This window comes from Manis javanica, chromosome 4, assembly GCF_040802235.1.
Source record: "Manis javanica isolate MJ-LG chromosome 4, MJ_LKY, whole genome shotgun sequence".
Classification (NCBI taxonomy): Eukaryota; Metazoa; Chordata; class Mammalia; order Pholidota; family Manidae; genus Manis; species Manis javanica.
This window is the reverse complement of record NC_133159.1, coordinates 26908558-26932747: the sequence shown is the minus strand read 5'-3', so window position 1 is coordinate 26932747 and position 24190 is coordinate 26908558. Positions and strand designations below refer to the sequence as shown.

General features: G+C 35.5%; 1 protein-coding gene across 8 annotated transcripts in view; it reads right to left on the bottom strand.

The window, feature by feature from the left end:
• Positions 1-415: 415 nt before the first annotated feature.
• Positions 416-24190, bottom strand: part of ZMYM4 (zinc finger MYM-type containing 4) — a 163334-nt gene continuing 139559 nt past the window's right edge. For 7 of the 8 annotated variants that reach the window (XM_036990700.2, XM_036990703.2, XM_036990702.2 and 4 more), the window contains 10 exons: positions 23950-24003; positions 23365-23544; positions 22773-22867; positions 19078-19249; positions 18805-18900; positions 14838-14989; positions 7944-8055; positions 6322-6570; positions 3944-4073; positions 416-3057 (listed from right to left, as the gene is read on the bottom strand). In XM_036990700.2, the coding sequence (XP_036846595.1) occupies positions 2850-3057; positions 3944-4073; positions 6322-6570; positions 7944-8055; positions 14838-14989; positions 18805-18900; positions 19078-19249; positions 22773-22867; positions 23365-23544; positions 23950-24003 (1448 nt within the window). In that variant the 3' untranslated portion in view covers positions 416-2849. Of the gene's footprint in view, positions 3058-3943; positions 4074-6321; positions 6571-7942; positions 8056-12055; positions 12172-14837; positions 14990-18804; positions 18901-19077; positions 19250-22772; positions 22868-23364; positions 23545-23949; positions 24004-24190 lie in introns of those variants that run through there. The other variant, XR_005053736.2, reaches the window with a different exon arrangement.

Genomic DNA, 24190 nt, shown 5'->3' with positions numbered 1-24190 from the left:
CTTTAGACTTTTTGGAAAACTTCTGTTTTACAAAATCAGGTATGCCACAGAGCAGATAGATTTGAAGAATCCATAGGGAATCTGAAGGCATATTTGCACAACACCAAGACAGCTCTAGAGTCTAAGGGAAATGCCACTTGGTCTCACAGACCCAAGTTAAACATTATACTTAATTAAGAATGGATATATTCTTTATCCTAGTACCACAATTTAAAAATCATTCAAGTTGAACGATGCAAGCATTGGAAACCTCAAAAAAGTTTGCCTGAAACAAAATAGGTACATGATACCTGGTATTTCTAGCTTTCAGGGCTTTGAATATAGTTAATAATTAACTAAAAATGGGAACAATTCTTTTGATGGAAAAAAGCAGACAACTGAAAAGACTCCGCAATGAAACAGATGATTACAGAACTGAGTAAAAACCAAATAATTTATTTTCTGAAAACCACTCTCTTTCTTTGTAATACACCATCTGTTGGGTCATACCAAGAGGGTCAAAAGAAAAAAACAGTTAAAATTCTTTCAAGACATAAAGAAAAGGAATAACTCACCCATCAAATACAAATATACTATTTTATTCTAAGGGAATATTTCTGTGGTTTCTGCCAAGGGGAAAACCCAAAGTGGTTAAAAAACAAAAAAAACCCAGAAAGGATAATTTAGACGTTTGTCTTGTTTGATGATTTTTTTTCTCCCCTGAAAAAAAATGTAATTTTACATAACTTTAATAAAATTTTTAAAAAGCAATCTGACACACATATTAACAGGTATGCTTATGAAGAATGACCGATAATTAATATTTTCTTTAACAAATTAATTTAGAGTCTGGACAACTCTGTGGACTAACATGTAATTGAAATCCTGATACAGTCATTTACCCAGATATTGGCTATTCTCAGTTAAAAGATACAGGTTGTTTTTTTCCCTCTGGTGTTTGATAACAATTTATCTGCTATGCCAACAATATTTGTTTTTCATACAACTATAGAAAGGGAAATGTTAGTGTTTACACAGACCATAAAATTTATATAATGGGGATTATTTCATCTGATGTTTCTGGATAGTTTATTGGCAGACTTATCAGACAATCCAATTGTTTTTCTTCCATATCAAACAAGGTCTAGAAATAAGTTTTCCAGTCAGAAATGACAAACACAAATGGAATTGATCATAGAGAATTGGAGCAGATTTACTTCATTCACACAGTTTTTGGTAACAAAACAAAATTTGTTACAGGCAGAGGGACAGAACCATCAAGTACACAATGTCAAAAGGCCTATTTAAAAAATTTTTACTGTAGTTAAATGACTTCCATTTATTTATTTAAAAAAAAGAAAAGAAATACTTGCCACTCCCATCTAAAAAAAATGGGACATATTGAGAAGTCTTTCAAGGTTAAAATTTCTAAGAGGTTTTTGGACTTCTGTCATTTCTTTACAGGGTCAAATTATCCTCATTTAAAGAAGTTCTGTGATTAGCCCACATCATAAAAGCTTTGATTCAAAATTCTGTGGGGAAGAAACTGAGAATGGAGATGAAGGGAGATGGGTCGATATGCCAAACACACCTGTGACTTGCAATCCTCATAAAACTACTAAAACAACTAGAGTTTGGAATAATGCTATAAGAAGACCTGCTTGTGGATATGCAAGACAGTCCATGTCTTTGTATCCTAACCCCAGAATCCCTGTTTTCAAGTTTCTTAGGGCAACAAGGCTATCTTCCAAATGCTTTATATAGGAACATACTAAAACCTTTTCTACCATAATTCTGATAACTAAGTAATACTGTGTCTTTGTGGAATCACCCACAGATTTGCCAGAGTAAGGAGAGAGACTTCATTTTGAAATGACGAGGGCCTCTAGGAACTGGTGCAAAAGACAAAGTAAGAAGGATTATTTGGAAAACACAGAGATAAAACAATAGGAAAAGCTGCCATTTGGGGATAAATTGAAAACAAAAGAGAACCCCCATTTCTGTGTACCACAGCTCGTGCTATGAGACAGCAGCAATAAAGGCTGACACCCAGAGAAGTGGGCATTTTAGTGGGTTTTCTACAAACATTTCAAGACACTTGGTTCCAATGGGCTCCACAAATTTTGTGTGCATGATCAGTTTGTGGAGTTTCAGCCCCTTTCCCTTAAGTTACCCACATCCGTCCAGACCCACAGCTGAGAAGGCAGACCCAGAAAGTGAAAAGGACACATTACTGTGAACAGCAGTGAAGGCCTTTTTCCCTGATGTGAGGGGCCCCTGGCGAAAGCACCAGAGGCTTCTGTCCTTCACAGAACTGGTTTGGCAGTGAAAATCAAAATCAAGACCACTTCCTTCTCTACCTTTTAAAAAAAGTTGAGTATTATTTCTTGGGTCTTTAAGTCTGGGTCCCACAGTCCTCATCTGATGTGACTCTTAGCTCTGCACTGATTTCTCCCCTTTGACGAAGGGGTTGCCCAAGTAGCCTATTTGCACCCAAGGTTTTACTCCAAAGCTACCTCTCTAAGGTCTAAGGTTACTATGGTAGAGTTTTATACAAGTTTTCCTTAAAAATATTCCACAATTTGTTATTCCCAAACAAAATAAGATTATGCACCACTCAGAGAAACTGGTTAGTCATTCTGAAGATGTTTAAGCACTATCTCACTGCTCAAGAAAAATGCTTCTTAAGTTCATATTCTTCCCTTCAATTTTCATTTGTACATCCACACTGTGGTTCACGAGTTGTCTGTTTTCCACTATCTTATAATCAAGTCAAGAGGACTTGGACTTACACATCGTTTTCCAAAGCTGGATGCATTCACAGTTTGGTGCACACCAATGCATATGAAAATAGGAACCCCACTTCCACTTTAATCTGATAATTCAACATCAGAGTCTTCTGGTTTGGCTTTGGTGAGTTCTTCGTGTACCTCCCTCACCATGAGGATACGTGTTAACATGGTGTCCAGGGTCCCAGGGTCTATCGCAAATGTGGAGTACCACATGGGGCTATTTGGAACACAGGAGCGCTCAGGTTGAAGATAGAACACATCATTCCTCTGCTTCACACTTTCAGAACTATCCATAGGGAAAAAAAAGAAAAAAGAAAGAACATTTGGCATCAGTGAGTATAGGAAATATGTAACTACTCTTTAATGTAATGGCTCTCAACTTTTCCCTACTGTGACTAATCTCATAGATAGGCAATGTCCCCAAAGATATGAACAAGTGTACAGGCATCACCCACCAGGAGCAACCTGTAACGCCATGTCTTTTCTCCCACACTCATGAAACCGCACTGGACTGGAAGTGAGTATCATGTTAGCAGAAGATGAAGTGTAAATCCTTCACAAACCTTAATACTTAAATATTATTAGGAGCAATAAAAAATTCAACTCACATGTGACACTATGGCTGAGAACCACATATTCCCAGCACCCAATATCTTGGAATGAACCCCAAGAGCACTCAATACACATTTTCAAAGGGCAAACCCAGTCGTCGTATTTCTTTGAGAAGAAAGTGCTTTAGTGTGGATCTTACAACTTTAAAGTTATAAAGTTTCTGTAAGAAAAAGTCCACTTAAAAAATATCAATTCCTTAAAAATAGTTTTTCTGTTTACAGGTGAGCAGTATAACCTCCCCTCCAAATTTCTATATAAATAATAAAAATCACAGCAGTTTCAATATCACGTAAGGTTGAGCAACAGCTGTGAAGATCAAACAATGGCAGCAATTCATGTTTTCTAAGAGATTTTCAGAAAAAGAATGATCAAGATGAAGCAATTTGTTTCTTGGTTTAAAATCCAGTCAGATAGAAAAATGGGGAAAAAATAAAATTAGAGGTAAATCCTTGTCCCAAGTCACACAACAGCTACATTTTTGATATTCAAGCTTCTGAAATTCAAGATAGGTTAACCACTTTCTGAAGTGCACTGTGTCAAGCTCAGTGGGGACCACTTACCATTTTGACAGGTAAAACTCATACAGGCGGACTGGGCACCGCAGTGGGTTGTCCGTATTCTCTGCCATCTCCACACCCACCGGAACCTCCTCATCTTCGTTTCGTTTCCTCTTGCCAACAGTCAGTTTATCTTGAGATGCGAAATAACAGTCAAAAGATTAGAGAAGTCTTTTCTTCAAGTCTCAAAACACCGGATGAGCTCTGCTTCCAATCAGAACTGCCACCCCTACCCCATCCCTCACTCACTCCCTCATTCAACAAATGGTTACTGAGCGCCTAGGGAAGTGCCTGATACTATTTTAAGTGGTAGGCTAATAGCACAGAATGTAACAAAGTTCCTGCCCTGTAAAATTAATGTTCCCTTGCTCACCAAAATTGGGGCAGCATGGCAAAAGAGTAAGGTGCTGGAGAGTATGTCTCAATTCTGTGCCTGTCTTTAAGAGATTTTTTTGGAAAAAGGCTTCCACGTGCTCTTCTACGGTAGAGATAGAGTTAGAAGTTGTTGCCTCTTTATCCAAAAATACTTCTACTGGGCACCAGTGTCCACTGGGCATTTGTTCAAGTTCCTTCTATTAAAGTCATAGTATTGTAAGAAATGGAATTTTTTTGGGAAAAGGAATTCTCAGTAAAGCTGACCATTTGTTAAGAAAAGAGCAAACTCTTCAACAGAATTTTGCAGAGGTGAAGGGTTATCAGAAAAAAGGGTGAAGCTGTGGAAAGTAGGCTGTTTCTTTCCCACTTTCTTCATGCAGCCTTCGGGCAAACAGCAGGTAGAGCTGACAACCAAAGGAAAAAGTTCTCTTCTTCTTCTAGATGTTCATTACAACTGGCACAGAATTTTCCCCAACTTTCTGTACTAGTTATTAAACAAATTAACCCCATTTTTCTATTTAGAGGCTACCTAAATAGAAAGACTTTGCCAGGTACTTATTGAGAGAAGAACCTGAACTTATTACTAATCTTGTCAAGCACCTAATGAAAAAATAGGGAAATACTACCTGATAGTCCTCCCTCCCCCAATTAGTATCAATTAATAACACAAAGTGGGCTATATATGAATAAAACAAAGGGAACAGGACATAGACATGTGGTGAAAACCCAAGATAATACTAGTATTTTCTAGAGTAAAAGAGCAACTAAGGAAAAAGTTAACACAAAAATGAACATCACAATTATTCTTTACAGATTTTAGCTTTGGTCTTTAAATTCTCACAATCAAAATATGTATTTCACTCTTATACTCTTACACAATTGAAGTAACAATATGATTTAGTGAATTTTTGAACTTATAATTTTGGTCAAAATTAATACATTTAATTTCTATCTAATTTAATTTAGTTCCATAATACCAATACTAATTTTTAAAAATATTAGAACTATTATTTAATAGGCTCTTTTTGGAATGCAAGACGATAAACCTTCTAATAAAATTGTCACTGCTATTATTCTACTGTGTACAAAAAGCACTACAGATCTTCCCTGACTTACAATCGGGTTACAACCCAATAAATCAAACATAAATTGAAAATACCACTGAGTAAAAACACACATTTACTAAACCTAACCCTCCAGACATCATAGCTTATTAGCCTAGCCTACCTTAAACATGTTCAGAACACGTAAGATTAGTCTACAACTGGGCAAAACCATCTAACACAAAGCCTTTTTATAATAAAGTGTTGAGGATCTCGCATAACTGAACACTGTACTGAAAGTGGAAAAAAAGAGTGGCTGTAAAATATTGGTAGTTTACCCTTGTGACTGCACAGCTGACTGGGAGCTGGGGTTCGCCACCACTGCCTGCCATCATGAGAGAGCACCCTACTGTACATCGCTAGCCAAGGAAAACATGAGAATTCAAAATTCAGAGTGTGGTTTCTTTTGAATACAAGCCACTTTCACACCAGCATTAAGTTCAAAGAACTTAGGTGAATCATCATTAAGTTAGGGGCCATCCATACTCTCTACCAGCTTTTAAGTTCCTTTAGAATTTAAAAGTGGTAACTAAAAAGAGGTGCTCTGATCAAGACAAAGATTAAGAAACACATTTGCTACTAAGTCAGTGATTATCAATCTTGGTTGTATATTTAAATTCCCCAGGAAGTTTTAAAATGCAGATTATTTGGGCTCTATCCTACACCAACTAAATCATAATTTCTAATTTAAAAGCTAATAAAAATATATTGAAGTAAGTGATTCCTCTTATTTTGAAGCAAGCCTTTAACCTAGCCCTGACAATAAAGGAAAGCATTTGTTACACTACAGCTACACTCTTCCACATCAAGATTAAACCAAGATTAAAAAAGCCCCTCTGCTTAAGTCTCTATCTGAATACCAATAAGGCATCAAAGAGAAATCTTACAAACTCCACCACAAACCTGGTTCTGACTCCTGCTTCTGTAAAGGTGGGAAGAACCTCAGATAGGTCATTTTGGTACTGTATTTCAGCGTCCTGGTCCGTCTCATCACGTGGGCAAAGGAAAGCTTCAAGTGCTCAGTAACATTCTTTAGCTGAAAATATTTGGTATTGAAGAAAAGGAGCGTGTTCAAGAGGACAATTGGTGAATAAGCGCCCAGCTGTTTGCACTCCCACAAATGCTCTTCTTCGATGCGAGAGAACATGTAACCTGGAGCGAAGGAAGGGGGAAGAGAAATGGTACTAAGTTCCTGCTAAAGAGGACTATGTAGTTTCTCAAATTCTTAGGAAGATATGGAGGAAAAGGCTGATTGTTCCTCTCTTTTCCCCTCTTCCTTATATAGAAAATCAGGAAAGACACCACAAGGGCAGATGATTCCACTGAAGCAAACATTATTGAGCATTCCCCGGAAGCAGTTTTAATCTATTGTTATTTTAAGCCAGGGCTGGCAAATTTTTTCTGCAAGGAGCCAGATGGTACATATTTTAAGATAACAAGCTGCAGACAATACATAAACATGTGTGGCTATATATCAATACAATTTTATTTATAGACACATATTTGAATTTCATGTAATTTCCACATGCCACAAAATATTAATTATCCTTTGGATTTTCCCCAACCATTTAAAAATGTAAAAACCACTTTTAGCTCAAGGACTATACAGAGACAGGCAGCAGGCCATATCTAACCTATGGACAGCAGTGTGCCAAATCCTGTTTGAGATCACTACACTTACTCTTAACTAGGTTCCCTTTTATTTAAGATCATTAGAAGGCAGATAGCTCGCTTCCTCCCACCCCCTATTATTTTCAATTTATAGTAAGAGTGATTACTTCATGATGACTTATCCGGGATTTTTCTTGAAAAGCAGAGGTCTTACAGAAGAATTAAAATAAGTATACTTTTAAAGCACCTTCTTCATGGTAACACTTTGAAGGCAGATCTTTCCTAATAGTCTCTCCCTAATCCTCTTTGTTGCTGCTTCTGCCTTTTACTCTTGGAGAATATCCACAATGTGATTTATTACTTTCAAATCTATGCCCCTAGTCCCTTCTTTGAAAGCTGAATGTATCAAGCACCCACAGTGCTCAGAATGCTTCAAAGGTAACCTGTAGACCAAGAGAAAGGAGAATACACTCCTGAGCATCCCATCCAACCTCCCCATTCACAGCTGAGGAGCCTGAGACCAGGAGTTGTCCAACCACCTACAGTCAAAAAATAATTTGAGGATGAAAAATGAGCTCTTTTACTAGCCAATTCAGAGCACTTCCTGTAATATTGAAGATCCACTCTAACAGGTAGAGTGTGCAGTTTTACCATAACTAGCTGATCACACTCGGTTTCTATAAAGTCAATGTAACCTCCAGTTATTTATTTTCAACAGTTGGTATCTATACATGCATGCACTGAGTGGAAGTTACAGTTTTACTAAAATAGTCAATAATAAGCTAAAGACTTTGTCTTCAAAAGTCCAAGATGTTATCAATCAGGACAGAAATGTACAATGAACAGTCTTCTAAAAGATAATCATAAAATTTAAGCATCATGAAAAGAATCAAAATAGAAAATCATCATCCTACCATTAGGAAGTATTGTAGGTTCCCATATTTTCAAGAGTTTGGTAAGTTCAATCATAAATCTGGAATAGGGCTCAGTAAAAATGTTATCTATTCTACCATTTTCAAACAGGTACTATAAGAGAAAAAAATGGAAACATATATGTTGATACAAAGAAACACAAGTTTGTTTTTTTTAAAGATTATTTTAAGGAGTATAGTTCACCCTTACTTTTGGCCCTTAGAGTATCAGAAACCATTTTAAGGATACTTGTTAAAATAGCAGGCAAGCTAAAATTCCCTTTCACATGAATTGGTATCTCAAGTGCTGAGCTTACAATTTTCTATTTCCTTATTAAAACAAGTGTTACAGAATAACTGTAATATGTAAAATAAGTACCTTTTACTCAACTCATGAAACTAATACACCAAACATCGGTCCTAATTCCTAGCTCCCAAATATCTTTCTAACTCACAGTGTCTATCTGCAGGTGTGCTCTGTTAAAGTTTTGCCTGTTTTTACCATAGATATAAGATCACTTCCTGAAATAACACAGTTAGCCTGTGTTAGGTGACCTGAGGATTTCCAAATTTAAACATTGTTTGGAGCCTTCTAACCACAGCTTTCAGCTCCCCACCCCACAATCCAGCCTTCACAAAGTTCATATCTAAGTATATGCCATAAAACTACATCAATTACAGCCATTAAGAACCATATCACAGGATGAGAAATAAGTAACAGTTTAGGTAAAGCATTCTTTGAAAACATTCTACAGGTGCAGGGCAGGTCAAATAAAATCACTCAGAAAACACAGTGAGCACTTACAGAGTACAGAGTAACACAAGGCAGTGCTTACATGCTAAATTTTTTCTGTTTTTCAGATTGTTGTTTTAAATGGACTTATCTATGGCTATCTTGGTTTCCTGCTTTTCTATCAATGTATGACTTGGAGAAAATTTTTATTGCCACTTAAATTTATTCTGGCTAATAAAAACTATATACCATTTGAATGTACATTTTTATAGGCCTCATCAAAGGCAATTTATAATTGTACTGCCAGATGACAGTTTTGTTGAAAAGTATTTTTCTTCTTTTAATAAAGTTATTATAACTTAAAAATATTATATCCTCATTATAAAAAAAATTTAAAAAACAGAGGTGTAAAAAAGACAAACTCACTACACAAAGGCAACTACTACTGACACTCAAGGATATTTCAATGTTAAAAAAAAATTCTTTTATAAATACCTAGAATTGAGCTTTGTACATTTATTCAAAGACATGAGGTACATATAAAATACATGTTTTGTTTTGTTTTTTTTACTCACTTCCCCCTGATCAGGGACAAGAAAAGAAATGCTTTTACTTGTCACTTCTGTTCAAGATTGTACTGGAAATCCTAGCTAGTGTAATCAGGAACAAAAAAGAAATTAAAAGCATTTGAACAGGAAAGGAAGAAGTAAAACTATTTCTGTTTACAGATGACATGATCCTACATATAAAAAAATTCTAAAGAATCCACAAATACTAGTTATCAGAGCTAAAAAATAAATTTAGGAGGAACACGAAAACCAGCTGCAATAAGCAATCCAAAAAGGAAATTAAGAATTCCATTTACAATAGTATCAGAAAGAAAACATAAGAATAAATTTAACCAAGGAGGCACAGGACTTACACACTTAAAACTACAAAAAACTGCTGAGAGAAATTCAAGTAGACCTAAGAAAAACATCTCATACTCATGGATCAGAACACACTAATAAAATGGTAATATTCCCCAAAGCAATCTATAGATTCAATGTAATCCTATCAAAATTCCAATAGCCTTTTTTTTTTCTCCACAGAGGTGGAAAAGCCCACCCTAAAAGTCATATGGAATTGCAAGGAATCTTGAATAACCAAAAGAATCTTGAGGATTCACATTTTACTTCCAGATTTCAAAACTTACTACAAAGCTACAGTAATTAAAATACCATGCACAGAAGAACAGCCATGTAGACCAATGTATCAGAATTAAGAGTCCAAAATAAACATATACGTATTTAGTCGAATGATTTTTTACATCAGGACCATTCAATAGACAAATAACAGTCTCTTCAACAAATGGTGTTGGGTGAACCCGATATCTACATATGCAGTTATCCCTAACTCACATATATCCCTACTTCATACAAGATACAAAACTTAATTCGAATGGGATCAATGACAAACATTAGAGCTAAAACCATAAAACTCTTAAAACACAGGGATTAATCTTCATGAACTGGAATTTGGCAATGGATTCTTAACACCAAAGGCAGAAGCAACAACAAAAAAAAATAAAATGAACTTCACATCAAAATTAAAAACTTTTGTGCAAACTCTATCGAGAGTTATCCAAAGAATGGGAGAAAATATCTGCAAATCACTTAATCTGATAGGAGTTTTTAATATCCACATTATATAGAGAAATCCTACAACTGTATTGGACAAACAGTATTAACTGCATTAAATTAGACAAATTTAATTGGGCAAAGGACTTAAACAGAATTTCTCCAAAGATATGCAAAGGCCAACAAGGACATGAAAAGATGCTCAATGTCATAAGTCATTAGGGAAATGTAAATCAAAGCCACAAGGAGATACCACCTCATACCCAAGAGATGACTGTCAGAGAACAAAACAAAAGCAGAAATTTACAAGTGTTGACAAGGCTGTGGAGATAACTGGAACCCTCATACATTGCTGCTGGGAATGTAAAATGGTGCAGCCACTGTGAAAAATGGTCTGGTAGTTACTCATCAAGCTAGTCACGGGGCTAGTCACATGATCCTGCAATTCTACATTTAGGCATATACCCAAAAACACTGAAAACAAATATTCAAACAAAAACTTGTATGTGATTTCACAGCAGCACTCATTACAGCCAAAAGGTAGAAACAACTCAAATGTTCTTCAGCAGATGAATGGATAAACAAAATGTGTATCTAATAATGGAAAATTATAAAGCCACTAAAAAGAACAAGTACCGATTCATGCTGTAACATGGATGAACCCTGAACACATATTAAGTGGAAGAATGTATATACACGGTATGTGACCAGACACAAAAGGCCACATGCTGCATAATTCCTACATGAAATATCCAAAATAGGCCAATCCATGGAAACAGAAAGCAGAGATATGCTTACCAGAGACTGGATGGAGCGGGTAATGGGGAGTGACTGCTTAATGGGTATGGGGTTTCCATTTAGGTGCTAGAATTAGATACTGGTGATGGTTGCACAACATCATGAATGTACTTAATGCCACTGAACTGCACAATTTAAATTACTGAATTTTATGTTATGTGTATTTTAACACAATATAAACATCACACTACACATATAGTTCTGCAAGTTACTTTTTAAAATGTATGTTTCGTTAAGAGTTTTCCATGTCAACATGTATAGAGGCAATTCATTCCTTTTTAACTATTGATGGTATTTAATAGTCTATTAACATACATAGGACATATTACAGTTGATCAAAATATTCATTATTCTTTTGATAAACACTTTAGGTTTCCAATTTTTTGCTGTTAAAAACAATGCTCCAATGAAAATACCAGTGCCTATCTTTCTACTTCTTTGGGGAGAGATGCTGATCAATGGACTTGCTAGACTGAAGAATCTACATGCATTTAAAGTTTTAACGGCAATTGTTAACTTACCCTCTGAAAAGTCCTCCAACAGTACACATGTATCTTCACTAGTATTTGGTATTATCAAACTTCTCAATCTTTCAAATTTTTAATCCATCTGATTGATAGGTGAAAATTTTCCCTGATTAAAGTTGAGCACCTCTTTGTATTAGAAAGGCAGTCCAAAACAGTAATCATAAGTATGAACCCTGAAGTTAAATCACCTGGGTTCACATCTTGGGTCCACCACTTAACCACCTGAGAACTTACGCAAGTTATTTAACTCACTATACCTCAGGTTCCTCAGCAGAAAATGGTGATAATAGTTGTTACACGTCAAAGGGCCACACTAACAATTAAGTGAGTTAATATATGAAATGGGCTTATATTAATACATAGCATACATAGAAAATGATTGTTAGGTATTCCTGGTACATTTTGCCTATTAACAATCTGTTTTCTTCTGTTACTTACCTAAATGTTTCTTTTGCCAATTATCCCCTTCCCAGCTAATGTTAACAGTGGTGGTCCAGGTGTTATTACAGTTGAGTTTAGTTTCTTTCTTTACATTTTTATGTATTTTCAAAATTCTTTAGAATTAGCACAATTATTTTTATAATCAGAAAAAATAAAAAAAGAGGAAGCACATTTCAGATGTCAACATAAGTAACCTTTTTAAATTCCTTACAGTTAAGAAAAGTTTATTTCTTGTCAAAACTGGTAAAGGTTTGTAACATTTACTTTCTATAACAACCTAATAATTTGTTAACTTATGACTTCTTGTTAATTGTATCGTTATATAAAAGCCATTTATGAATATAAACAAACAGGACAAATATACTAGAAAAAAAACTTTCATAGGTTTATCATTTGTCTCACAAAGTAGAGTTTATTTTATATATAGCAGAATGTCTGACATATAAAGTACTCAAATCTTTTTGAGATCATAGTAATGACCACATTATATTTAAGTTAGAATATTAATAATTACCACAAAACATCTTATTTCTTGATACTCTGAATAGATAAAAATTTGAAAATGTTTTTAAGATCCATAGTATTATGAACTCCCAAAACACAGGAACTGTGTTTAAAATTCTTCAAAATATCTCCCTGAGAAAAAAGGCACACATGGCACCTAACAGGTGTTGAAAGAACCTATAAAAGTCCTCTCATATGCTACTTAAAAATATCTTGTAGTCTAGAAACTGGAACAATATATAATAGGAACTTATTAAATAAAGGTGCCAATTTGACTCCGTGGGAAAATGAATGCTTTTTACATACCTAGCTACCCATCATAAATGTTACTCATCCAAAATAAGCTTGTATCATGTACAAAAATGAATTTCAGAAGTATTAAAGATGTCAATCTTAAAAAAAATTTTTAGAGAGAAATTTGTGAGAATTTAAATACGAGTAGGAAGATCGTCCAAAGCAACATGGAAAATCCAGGAATAATTAGGGAAAGTATACATATATTAGACCATATAAAAAGGAGAACTTCGAATGGCAAACATAAGAAACAAAAACTGAAAAAATAAATTATCAGAAAGATTCATTTCAAAGACTTTACATATTAGAGTTAATACCCCCAATATAAAAGAGATCCTAGTGATAAAAAAGAAAAATCCAAATTACCAACAACATGAAAAGACATTCTACTTTACAAAACTGGAAAAATACAAACTGGCACCACAAGATGGCTTTTTTAACCCATAGGAATAATAAGCATTAAAAAAAGAAGTAGCAAAGAGTATTCAATGTGCTCTCACACAGACCTGGTAAAACTGTAAATTCCTATAACCATTCCGGCAAGTAATCTTAGTATCTTAGAACTGGAAAAGTACATATACCTGGAAATGAAAGTACCAATTCATCAGGTATACAAACAAAATATTTACTGAAGCACTGTTTGTGAGTGTAAAGAGGGAAAAAAAACCCTGAATCTATAAAAGAGAAAAGGCCGAATAACTGATATAGTCATACTCCATCATATTATGCAGCTTTTTCTTATAGAAAGGAGTCTGATTTATATTCACCTGGACGGATGCACAGACTGAGAAAAGCTGCAAAAAATGGGTATGGGATGGACCCCATTTTGCCAAAAAATAAGCAGAACAAAAACTATTAATATTTACACACATGTACAAGAAGGCATAGAAGGACACTTATGCTGCAACACTGGTTACTCTCAGGGTGGGACTGGAGGTTGAGAAATCTTTCTTTATATGCCTTCACTGTTTTCAGTTATACTGAGCACATACCACTTTTGTAACTAAAAAAAAATTTTTTTAAGCATAAATGTCTAAATAAAATAACACCCCTCCCCCATATAAATGGAAGAAAATTTGGCAAATACACTAAAGAAAAAAATCAACAACACCCAGAGTTCTACCACCTTGGGATGATAAGTCACTGTTAACATTTTTGGTTCCCTGCATTTTATTATGTATATAATGTGACTGGTTTTTAAACCACTATATGTTAGCACATAGTGATAAGACATACAATTTGTACTATGTTTTGTTCATTTAGGCTTTAATATTAATATTTTAATATCTAGAGGTCACTTTGTAAACAATTTTTATGGTAACACATTATACAACTTTATAAATATACTGTAATTCACTTAAACATCACACTTCGGTGGATATTGAGGTTATTTCCAATTTTGAGCACTGATGTCTGAACTTCAGAATTAGCTTCAACAGACTCCCAAAAAGGGTGAAAGAGTATGGACATTCAAAAATATTTTTGAAACATGCTCAAAAATGCTTTCTAATCAAAGTATGTACTAATTACCACTAGCTATGAAGGCAAGCACCAATTTCACAGAACTTGTATTAGCAATGAGTCTTATTTTTTTATTTTTGCTAATGTGACAAATAATGGTATATCTATTATTTTAATTTGCATTTAAAAAATTTAAATGAGACTGCATGATTTATATACATACATATACACACACAACAGTCACTATGTCACTTCTTTTGTGAATTGCTATTTTATGCCTTTTTTGTCCATTTAACAATAAAATGCACCACCCTCAATTTGTTACTCTATTACAGTCTCCACTTAGCTCACAAAAGGGTGGGTATATAGGATCAAGACTTTTAAACAGGGTTGGTGGTTCACTAAGAAAAGAGTATAGGAGCAACTAAACAAACAATACCTACTATAATTTTTCAACTTTATTCACAAGCAGAATTATTAAAAGTGCAATCTATTTTACAACAATTATTGAATTTGATACCTGCTGAATTCCAAGGCACAAGTATAAGATACTGTCTGGATCATACTTTTCACCATTTGGTCTCCGCACCTCTTGGATAAACTGGCACAAGCCCAAACTCAACTCAGCAAAAGTGCAGGATAGGATATCTTCCTTCAGCTTAACAGAGCGGGCTGTGGAGAGGCAGAAAAAGTTTGGATTACCTTATAAGATACATAGCAACATAACTTGATTCACAGAATAAACACAGACTACTACTGTGGCCCAGGCATTGTAGTGCATACTAGTGATTACATGGATTAAAGACAGATCTTATATCAATATCAAATAAAGATATACACAGTGAATATGATGTAATAAGTGCTAGGACAGAGGTTTTATTTAAACAAGATTCTATGAAGGCAAATGAGGGGGATCTAATGGACAAGAAAGGTTAAGGTTAGATTCTGGAGGCTGTGATACTAATGCTGGATCTTGAAAGGTGAAGAAGAATTAAACATGTGGATAAAGAATTCAAATCTGAGGTTACAGAAAGATTTGCTAAAGCATATTCCATAAAATACTGGTCATGTGAGAGCAGAAGATTGGATTTCTAAGATCTCATAAATCTGAAAAGCAGTAGCATATTATATATCTGCCTTTAAAGAATTCACAATGCTTTCAGTATATTAAGGGCTCTAAGGATATTTGCAGAAAAGAATGTTGTTCAACTTTAATTGTTTGAATACAGAACACTTCAAATAATGTAACATCTTCATGCCCTTGGAAATACTGGAATAAGGTATGTGCAGAGCCACAAGAGTGAAAAGGTTCAGGGGATACGGGTGTACAAGAGAAAACAGATGGGGGCAGATTGTGGTAAGCCTCATATATATATTAAGATTTAGAAGACAACTAAGAACTGAATTAATTTGAAGCAGAGGAAAAATTCCATGAGAAGATGGCGGCGTGAGTAGGGCAGCAGAAATCTCCTCCCAAAACCATATATACTTTTGAAAATATAACAAATACAACTATTCCTAAAAGAGAGAACAGAGGATATAGGTCAACAGCTAGGCTACATCTACATCTGTGAGAACTGGGCATGTCACAAAGGGGGTAAGATACAAGCTGCGACCCAGTGGGACCCAAGCGACACCCCTACCCCAGCTCCCAGCGGGAGGAGAGGAGTTGGAGTGGGGAGGAAGAGGGAGCCCAGGACTGCTAAACACCCAGCCCTAGCCATCCACACGGGGAGCACAGACACACAGTGAGTGGTATGCTGGATATTAGGGAAACGGAACAGTAAAATCTGCGACTGGGTCCCCACAGACGGCGCCCCTGGGACAAAAGAAAAGCGAGTGCTTTTTGAAAGTCTTAATGGGACAGGGGCCTCACAAATGGGTGGACTCGTCCTGGCACACTCAGCCCAGCAGCTGGGAATCCTGAGGAACTCTGCGTCCCAGCCCCTTGGGAGGCAGCACAGCTTGGAGGCCCCTCACAGCGATATACAGCCTGCCATTCAGCCTGCCATTCATTCCCCCTCCGGTGCGGCCCGCTACAGCTGCCAAGTAGCCTGAGGCCGGCCACGCCCACAGCAGCCGATGAGAGTCTCCTCCCGGAGCGCAGCCGCCTGGGCCAGTCCGGGCCACCTGGCGAGCAGCTGCCCGGCACAGACAGAGGAAGCCGGAACAGGGCGCGAAGGGAGAGCACACCCTGCGCGTCTGCCTCTCCCCACAGGGCTCTGGGCCGCCCTGACGGCTGCTCCCAGTTTGCGGGGAACGACACAGGCAGCGGAGAGGGGAAGGGTGACCAGCAAGCAGGAAGGGACTTTGTTCTCCCAGCTGACACACACTACCTGCCTATAGCTACCTCTGTCGCCATGAAAAGGCAGAAGAATTTGGTCCAGTCCAGAATCACCCAGACAACCCCCGAGAGAGGAGGGCCTGGGCAAACAGATATAACCAATCTTCCTGAAAAAGAATTCAAAATAAAGGTCATAACCATGCTGATGAACCTGCAGAGAAATATGCAAGAGCTAAAGGATTAAGTTAGGAGGGAGAATACAGAAATAAAACAATCTCTGGAAGGACTTAAGAGCAGACTGGATGAGGTGCCAGAGGCCATTAATGGAATAGAAATCAGAGAACAGGAACACAGAGAAGCTGAGGCAGAGAGAGATAAAAGGATCTCCAGGAATGAAAGAATACTAGGAGAACTGTGTGACCAATCAAAATGGAACAATATCTGCAGTATAGGGGTACCAGAGGAAGAAGAAGAGAGACACAAAGGGATAGAAAGTGTCTTTGAAGAAATAATTGCTGAAAACTTCCCCAAACTGGGGGAGGAAATAGTCTCTCACACCATGGAAGCCCACAGATCTTCCAACACAAGGGACCCAAGTAGGACAACACCAAGATATATAATAATTAAAATGGCAAAGATCAAAGACAAGGACAGAGTATTAAAGGTAGCCAGAGAGAGAAAAAAGGTCACCTACAAAGGAAAACCCATCTGGCTATCATCAGACTTCTCAGCAGAAACCTTACAGGCCAGAAGAGAATGGCATGATATATTTAATGCAATGAAAAAGAAGGGGCTTGAACCACGAATACTGTACCCAGCACGATTATCATTTAAATAACAAGGAGGGATTAAAAAATTCCCAGACAAGCAAAAGTTGAGGGAATTTGCCTCCCATAATTTGAAGCAGAGGAATTATCCCACTGGAGTTTTAGAAATCCTACTGCAATAGGATGGTCCACACTGTGGAATTAGAAATGGAACATCCTTTCTAGTCATTGTTCTTCTGTAGACAAGATTGCATGTTTCCAAAATACACTTGATCGCTTCCTGAGTTGGTTTTGAAAAAGGTATGTGGTGGTTCATGAAGAACCATGTTTGTCCTTTTTGCCCAAATGCCTACTACCATGCCTCATGGTAAATATTCAATCAATTTTTTGGATGCGTTAAATTTTTGGATAAAATTAGTAGACTACTGTACTCATTTCATGTGGCTACTACTGTATTAGGCCTGGTAGTCTAATACAATATTATCTTTCCAGTCTTACTACCCCTCTTTCTTTTTTAAAGCAAAGAATACTTGGCTCAAAGTGAGAGATAAAAGGCCTGATGAACCCTCACGTATATTTGTATGACTTTGGAACAGAGACTACACTTAATTTGCAGGAACTCAGTGAGTCAGTCAGAGGACAATTAACTGCTCCAATATGGAGGGTCATGTGTATCCAAAAACCAACTAGACTGAAATATTAACTTATAAGCAACAGAAACATTACTTGATTCACAGAATAAACAATGACTACCACTGTGCCACAGCTGGGAATACATGCAAACACTCAGTTGTTAGAAGGTATAGGTGGAAAAGGCAAAAACTCTAGATACAGGACATTCTAATCCCTTCCTGCCTCATCTCATTCCACTAAGACTGTGTAAGCATCTCACATAAAACAGACAGTAAGAAAGCAAAATTTAAATTAAAAACAAAAGTTTATAAGAGGACAACAAAACCAAAAAAGAAAAAAGAAGACCTAATGTGTGCTCTGAATTATACAATGTTGCTCTATTTGAACTGTTTATGGGTTCCAAAATTCCTGGTACCCTAAGTGAAACCCACGAACATGGTCATATGGGCTTGCTGTCAGGAGAAATTCCTGCAGATGACAGAAGCCCCTTCCAGGTATTTTTTTTAGGGGAAAAGAAAAGTTTCACATGGGCTTCAGAATGGCTCCTCTACAGATACAGGGCTCGAGATGACAGATTTGAGCCATCTGCACAATGTCAGAAAAAGAAAACTCCTTATACTTGCTTAATAAACTCATGATCAGAAGATACAACCCTTACCTTTGTAACAGCTTTTTATAATTAGGAGCAGGCTATGAGTTTCTCTTTTTTTACCATAAAGCCTCAAGTTTTAAATATTCCATTTAGAAATTTAAAATTGACAATGACATTACAAGTAGACCATAAGGAGAGAAATGAGTTTTACCTCTATAGCCTGGCTCAGAGGATTCTTGAGAGACTACATGGTCTTGAGCACTTCCTAAGGGGTCAGAACATGGGCTAGATGAGGCATGTTCAATTCCTGGCAAGAAGAGAAAAATAAATGAGAAGTTTAAGATGGAAAAAAATTTAAGTAAAGCCAAAACCAAAGTTTTATGGGATTTTGACCTAATGTATCTTTGAGTGCCCTTATGACCTTATTAATCTATATTCTCCCCCACCCCCTAAATCAAGACACAAATTTATGCTGTGTATTTACCGCCACATTTCAGATTCCCCTGCTCTTCCTTGGCATTTTTCCACTGAACCCAGTTCTTCCAGGCATTTACCCCATACATGTATTTCAGTGTCATCCCAGACACTGAGCACCCTTGAAAGGCTCCTTGAATAAGACTTCTGGGCTCCACAGCCACTATAGACTTCTTTCGCCCCTGTAAGAATTCCAAAAATTTACAGAATATAAAATTTAGTTTCGGATCTTGAGGAATCATGTTTCTCAAAGATAGAAAAGCCATACATTTAAAGAATTTGGAACTTAGAATTAATACTAAAGAGTCAAAATTCTAACATTGAGTACTTAATATATTGAGTACATTTAGACCCACCCAATGAGGTATGTGTAACAGTTATTGCCATTCATGGTATATTTAATGGAACACACAAATAAAACATATTCTGGGCTATAAAACAAGCCTCAATAAATTCTCTTTGATGGAAGTTAAGCCAGAAACCAATAATGGAACATTAATTAAATCCTCAAAATTGGAAGTTAAGCAATACATTTAAAAATAATCTACGGGTCAAAGAAAAAAACCACAATCCAATTAGAAAATATTTTGAACTTCAGTGAAAATGAAAACAAAACATATCAAAATCTTTGTGATGGCACTAACACAGTACTTACAGTGACAATTACAGTATTAAAACATTTTTATGAAAAGTAGAAAAAAGTCTAAAAACCATTGCACAAAACTTCTATCTTAAGAAACTAGAAGAAGAAGACATTAAAACCCAGTGGAAAATGAAAGAAATAATAAAAGAACAAAAATCAATGGTAAAAAAGATAAAAGAAAAATCAGTAAAACTAAAAGCTTGTTCTTTTATAAGATTTAAAAAATTGATAATCTCTAGCCAGAATTACCAGGAAAAAGAGGGAGAAGATACAAATTAGCAACACCTGATTCTACAGACATTAAAAGGTAATAGGAAAATATTGTCAACATTCTCATGTCAATAAACTTGACAACTTAGATGAAATGAACCAACTTCTTAAAAAACACTAACAAAGCTTGTTAAAAGTGAGAAGAGATACGGGACCTAAGTAGCCACAGAAACTGAATTAACAGTTCGAAACATTCCCATAAAAAATCCCAGACCCAGATGGATGAACTGTTGAATTTGATCCCTGTTAAAGTAATTATATAAATTTTATTTCAGAACATAGAAGAGAAACAAAACACTAACTCACTTTATGATGTTACCATTACCCTGATAGCAAAGTCAGATAAAGTCATTACAAGAAAACTCTATGCATGAATATCCTTCTTAAACAAAGCCACTTAAAACCTTAACAGAATATTAGCAAAGGAATCCAGCAATATATAAAAGTATAAATACATTATACGAAAGTAGCATTCTTTGAATGAATGCAAAGTAGATTTACCATTTTAAAAATTAGGCATTTCACCATTTTAACAGAATCAGGGAAAAAAAAATACATGAGCATCTCAACAGATGCAAGAGATCTACCTGACAAAGATCAACACACAAAAACTCTCAGCAAATTAGAAAAAGGAGAGAATTTCCTGAAACTGAAAGAGGACATTTATGAGAAACCTAGAGGTAATATCATATTTCATGTTGCATGGCTCAACACATGCCCTAAGACTGGGAAGAGGCCCAATGGTCTCCTCTCACCACTAATGTTCAACATCATACTGAAGATACTAGCTACTGCAATAAAACAAGGAAAATAAAGAAAATGCATTAAGACTGGAAAGGAAAAATTGTCTTTATTCACAGAAAACATGATTGTCTAGGTAGAAAATCCTAAGGATTATAGTTGAGTAAAATATAGTACATAAAGTCAAAATACATAAACCATCTCTATTTCTATATGCCAATGAGGAACTCTAGAAAGTAAATTTTGTAATACTACTATTCACAACAGGATCAAAAAATTTTAAATATTAGATAAATTTAACAAAGGCTTGTACAATGAAACATATACAACATTTTGAGAGAAATTTAAGATGATATATAAATAATGGAGGAAGATACCATCTTCATGGATTGGATGGCTCAAAATTACTAAGATGTCACTGTGCTTTCCCAGAGTGGTACTGAACGATTGGCTGGCTATCTATCTATCTATCTATCTATCTATCTATCTACCAATGAACCTTGACACTTGCATAAACTTACACATAAAAAATATCTGAAAATAGATCACAAATATAAAAGCTAAAACTTTAAAACTAGAAGAAAACTAAGAGAGTATCTTAGTTACCAATAATTTAAAGTAAGCAAAGATTTTTAGATGAGCTACTAAAAAGCATGAACCATAAAAGAAAATTGAGAAGTAGACTCTTTATTAGAAAATGTTTTTCTTCACCATTGAGAAAATAAAGTAGTAACAGAATAAGAGCAAATTCCTATTTGATAGAAGAATTATATCCGTAACAAAGAACACTTACAACTCAGTAAAATGGCAACCAATCCAGGAAAAAAAGTGCAACAGTTTTGAATAGACACTTTACCAAGGAAGATACACAAATGGCAAATACACATATGAAAAGATGCCCAACATCATTAGTCATTAGAAAAATAAAAATTAAAGCCACAATGGGGTATCACTACATACTCACTAGAATGACTAAAATTAAAAATCAACAGCAGCAAGTATTAGCAAAGTCAAGGAGCAGACACCACTCTTACATTGCTGGTGGTAATTCAAAATGGTACATCCACTTTGGATAAGTCTGGCAGCTTACTTGCAAAGTTAAAAATATACTATAAGACCTAGCAATCCTACTCCTGGATATTTTTTCTCACATGAAAATATTTATTTACAGAGATTACATTAGAATGCTTATAGCAGCTTTATTTGAAATACCTTCAAACTGGAAACAACCCAAATTTCCACCAACTGTTAAAGAGTTAAATTGTGGTTTGTCCATACAATGAAATACTACTCAGAAATAAAAATGAATGAACTACTAATACATGAAATAATATTAATGACTCTCAAGAACATTATGCTATAGCCTGACACAGATGACTTACAAATTATGTAATTCCATTTATATGAAATTTTAGAAAAGGCAAAGCTGTACAATTTTGTGTCAACCTATACCCAGATTAGTGGTTATCAGGAGCTAGAGATGAAGACTGGCTGCAAGGTCACAAAGGAGCTTTCTGGAACAGTGGAAGCGTTAAGATGGTGGTGGTGATTACATACCAAATAGACCTGTCAAAGCCTATCAAATTTTATGCTTAAAATTTACAAATTTTTAAATGTAATTTCACTTCATAGAGCTAACTTCTAAAATATTTTTTAAATAAGGCTATTTTTCTTTTAATTTTGGTATGGGAAAGCCTTGTCAATAAGAAAATCAGTCCATATGAACTTCATTATTAAAATATGTTTAAAAAGTCTCTAGATTTAGAGACTTTAAAAAAAGAGAAAAGTCTATAACAAGAATAAAAGCTTTTGAAGTAAATAAAACACCCCTCAATTATAGAAACAATAATGAAGTGCCCTTGCTGAAGGAAATGTAAAATAAAAGATACTGTTTAAGAAACAAAAGAAAAACACAAAAATATGAGATTATAAATCAAAGGATGGAATTCCCCAACCCCAGCTGTTATAAAGTTTTGTAAACAGCAGGAATGAATAACCACATACAGAATGAAGGGAAAAGAAAACACTAGAAAAATTAAACTACTGCTTACTCTTCGTCTGGGCTGGGGGAAGCCATCTCTGTGTCGTCGTCTGGTTCGTGAACGTGCCTGGATTCCCTGGCCTTTATTCAGTGGGTCAAAAGATTCTATAATAATCAATAGAAAGCATAATGTGAGATACATAACTCACAAACTAAAAGACACACTGGGGGAATAATCAGGTAATCATCACTATACTCATTATTTTGTTTGGGATAAGTAAGGATTTTACAGTTGATCCTTGTACAAAGCAGGGGCTAAGGGTGCTGATGCCATGCACAGTTGAAAATTCATGTATAACTTTTGACTCCCCGAAAACTTAACTTGTATACTTAAGAGAAACAAAGGATACAGCACTTAAATTAACAATCAAGAAAACTGTATCATTACTGTGGGAAAGGTAAAAAAGCAGTTAACAAAAAAACAAACCTCAAAATTAGCAACTGATAAGAACAATATGGTACAAATGAACACCTTTAAAGGCAGGGACCACTTGTACCCTAGATTATCATCACATATTGTAACTATTTCATAATGTCAATTCAGAGTTGTACTCATCTTCTAAAATAAAGGATTTTCAGTAGACAGATTACATTGCACAAACCTGATGGAAAATCTGCTTCTAGATCCTGTTCAGTTTCCCCTTTTGAAAACTGCTTTAATTCTGAATCAGCCTCTTGCACAGCATTTGACTTTAAGGCATAATGATTCAATTCTTCCTCCCAGCTATGTGGAGTAGATACTGCCTCTGATTCAAGATCACCACTGTATGTACTTCCTTGGTCTGAAATACACAGAAAACAAACAAGGACTCCAAATAAGACAGACTCTTGACATGCTCAGAAACCTTCATGAATGCCCCCCTTAACACCAAAACCTGAGATATGGTTGCTGGTTACATAGGTACACTCAAGAATGAAGTAACCTGTTTACCAGCCTCACAGAACTAGATTCATTCTTGGTACATACTTTATTTATAGCTTTGTCTCAGTTAATCCTTAAAACCAGTAGCTGAAGTAGCTTTTATTCTCATTACAAATTAGCACACAATCATATACATCTGATGCCCTCTACCAACAGAAGAAATTGCAAATATTAAATCCAAGGATGCTAATACTTTATGTGTTTGAACTATTAACAGAGAATAAACAGTATTTTTAAAATTCAAAATATATTCATAATTACAGACCTTTTTCAAATATCTTGGTGTCTAGAAAAAGTTCCTGCTCAGAAGTTTGGGATCCTTTAAAAAAAAAAAGCACATAATAAAATGACTTATATGTATACACAAAGCAAATTCTATCTCAAATGAAATGACTGCACTGTGTACATGAATGATACTTCGGAGCTCTAAGTGAACAGCCTTCATATGCAGAAAGAATGAGTCATTAAAAAAAATCAGACATTAGTGGTAAATTTATGGCTGATAA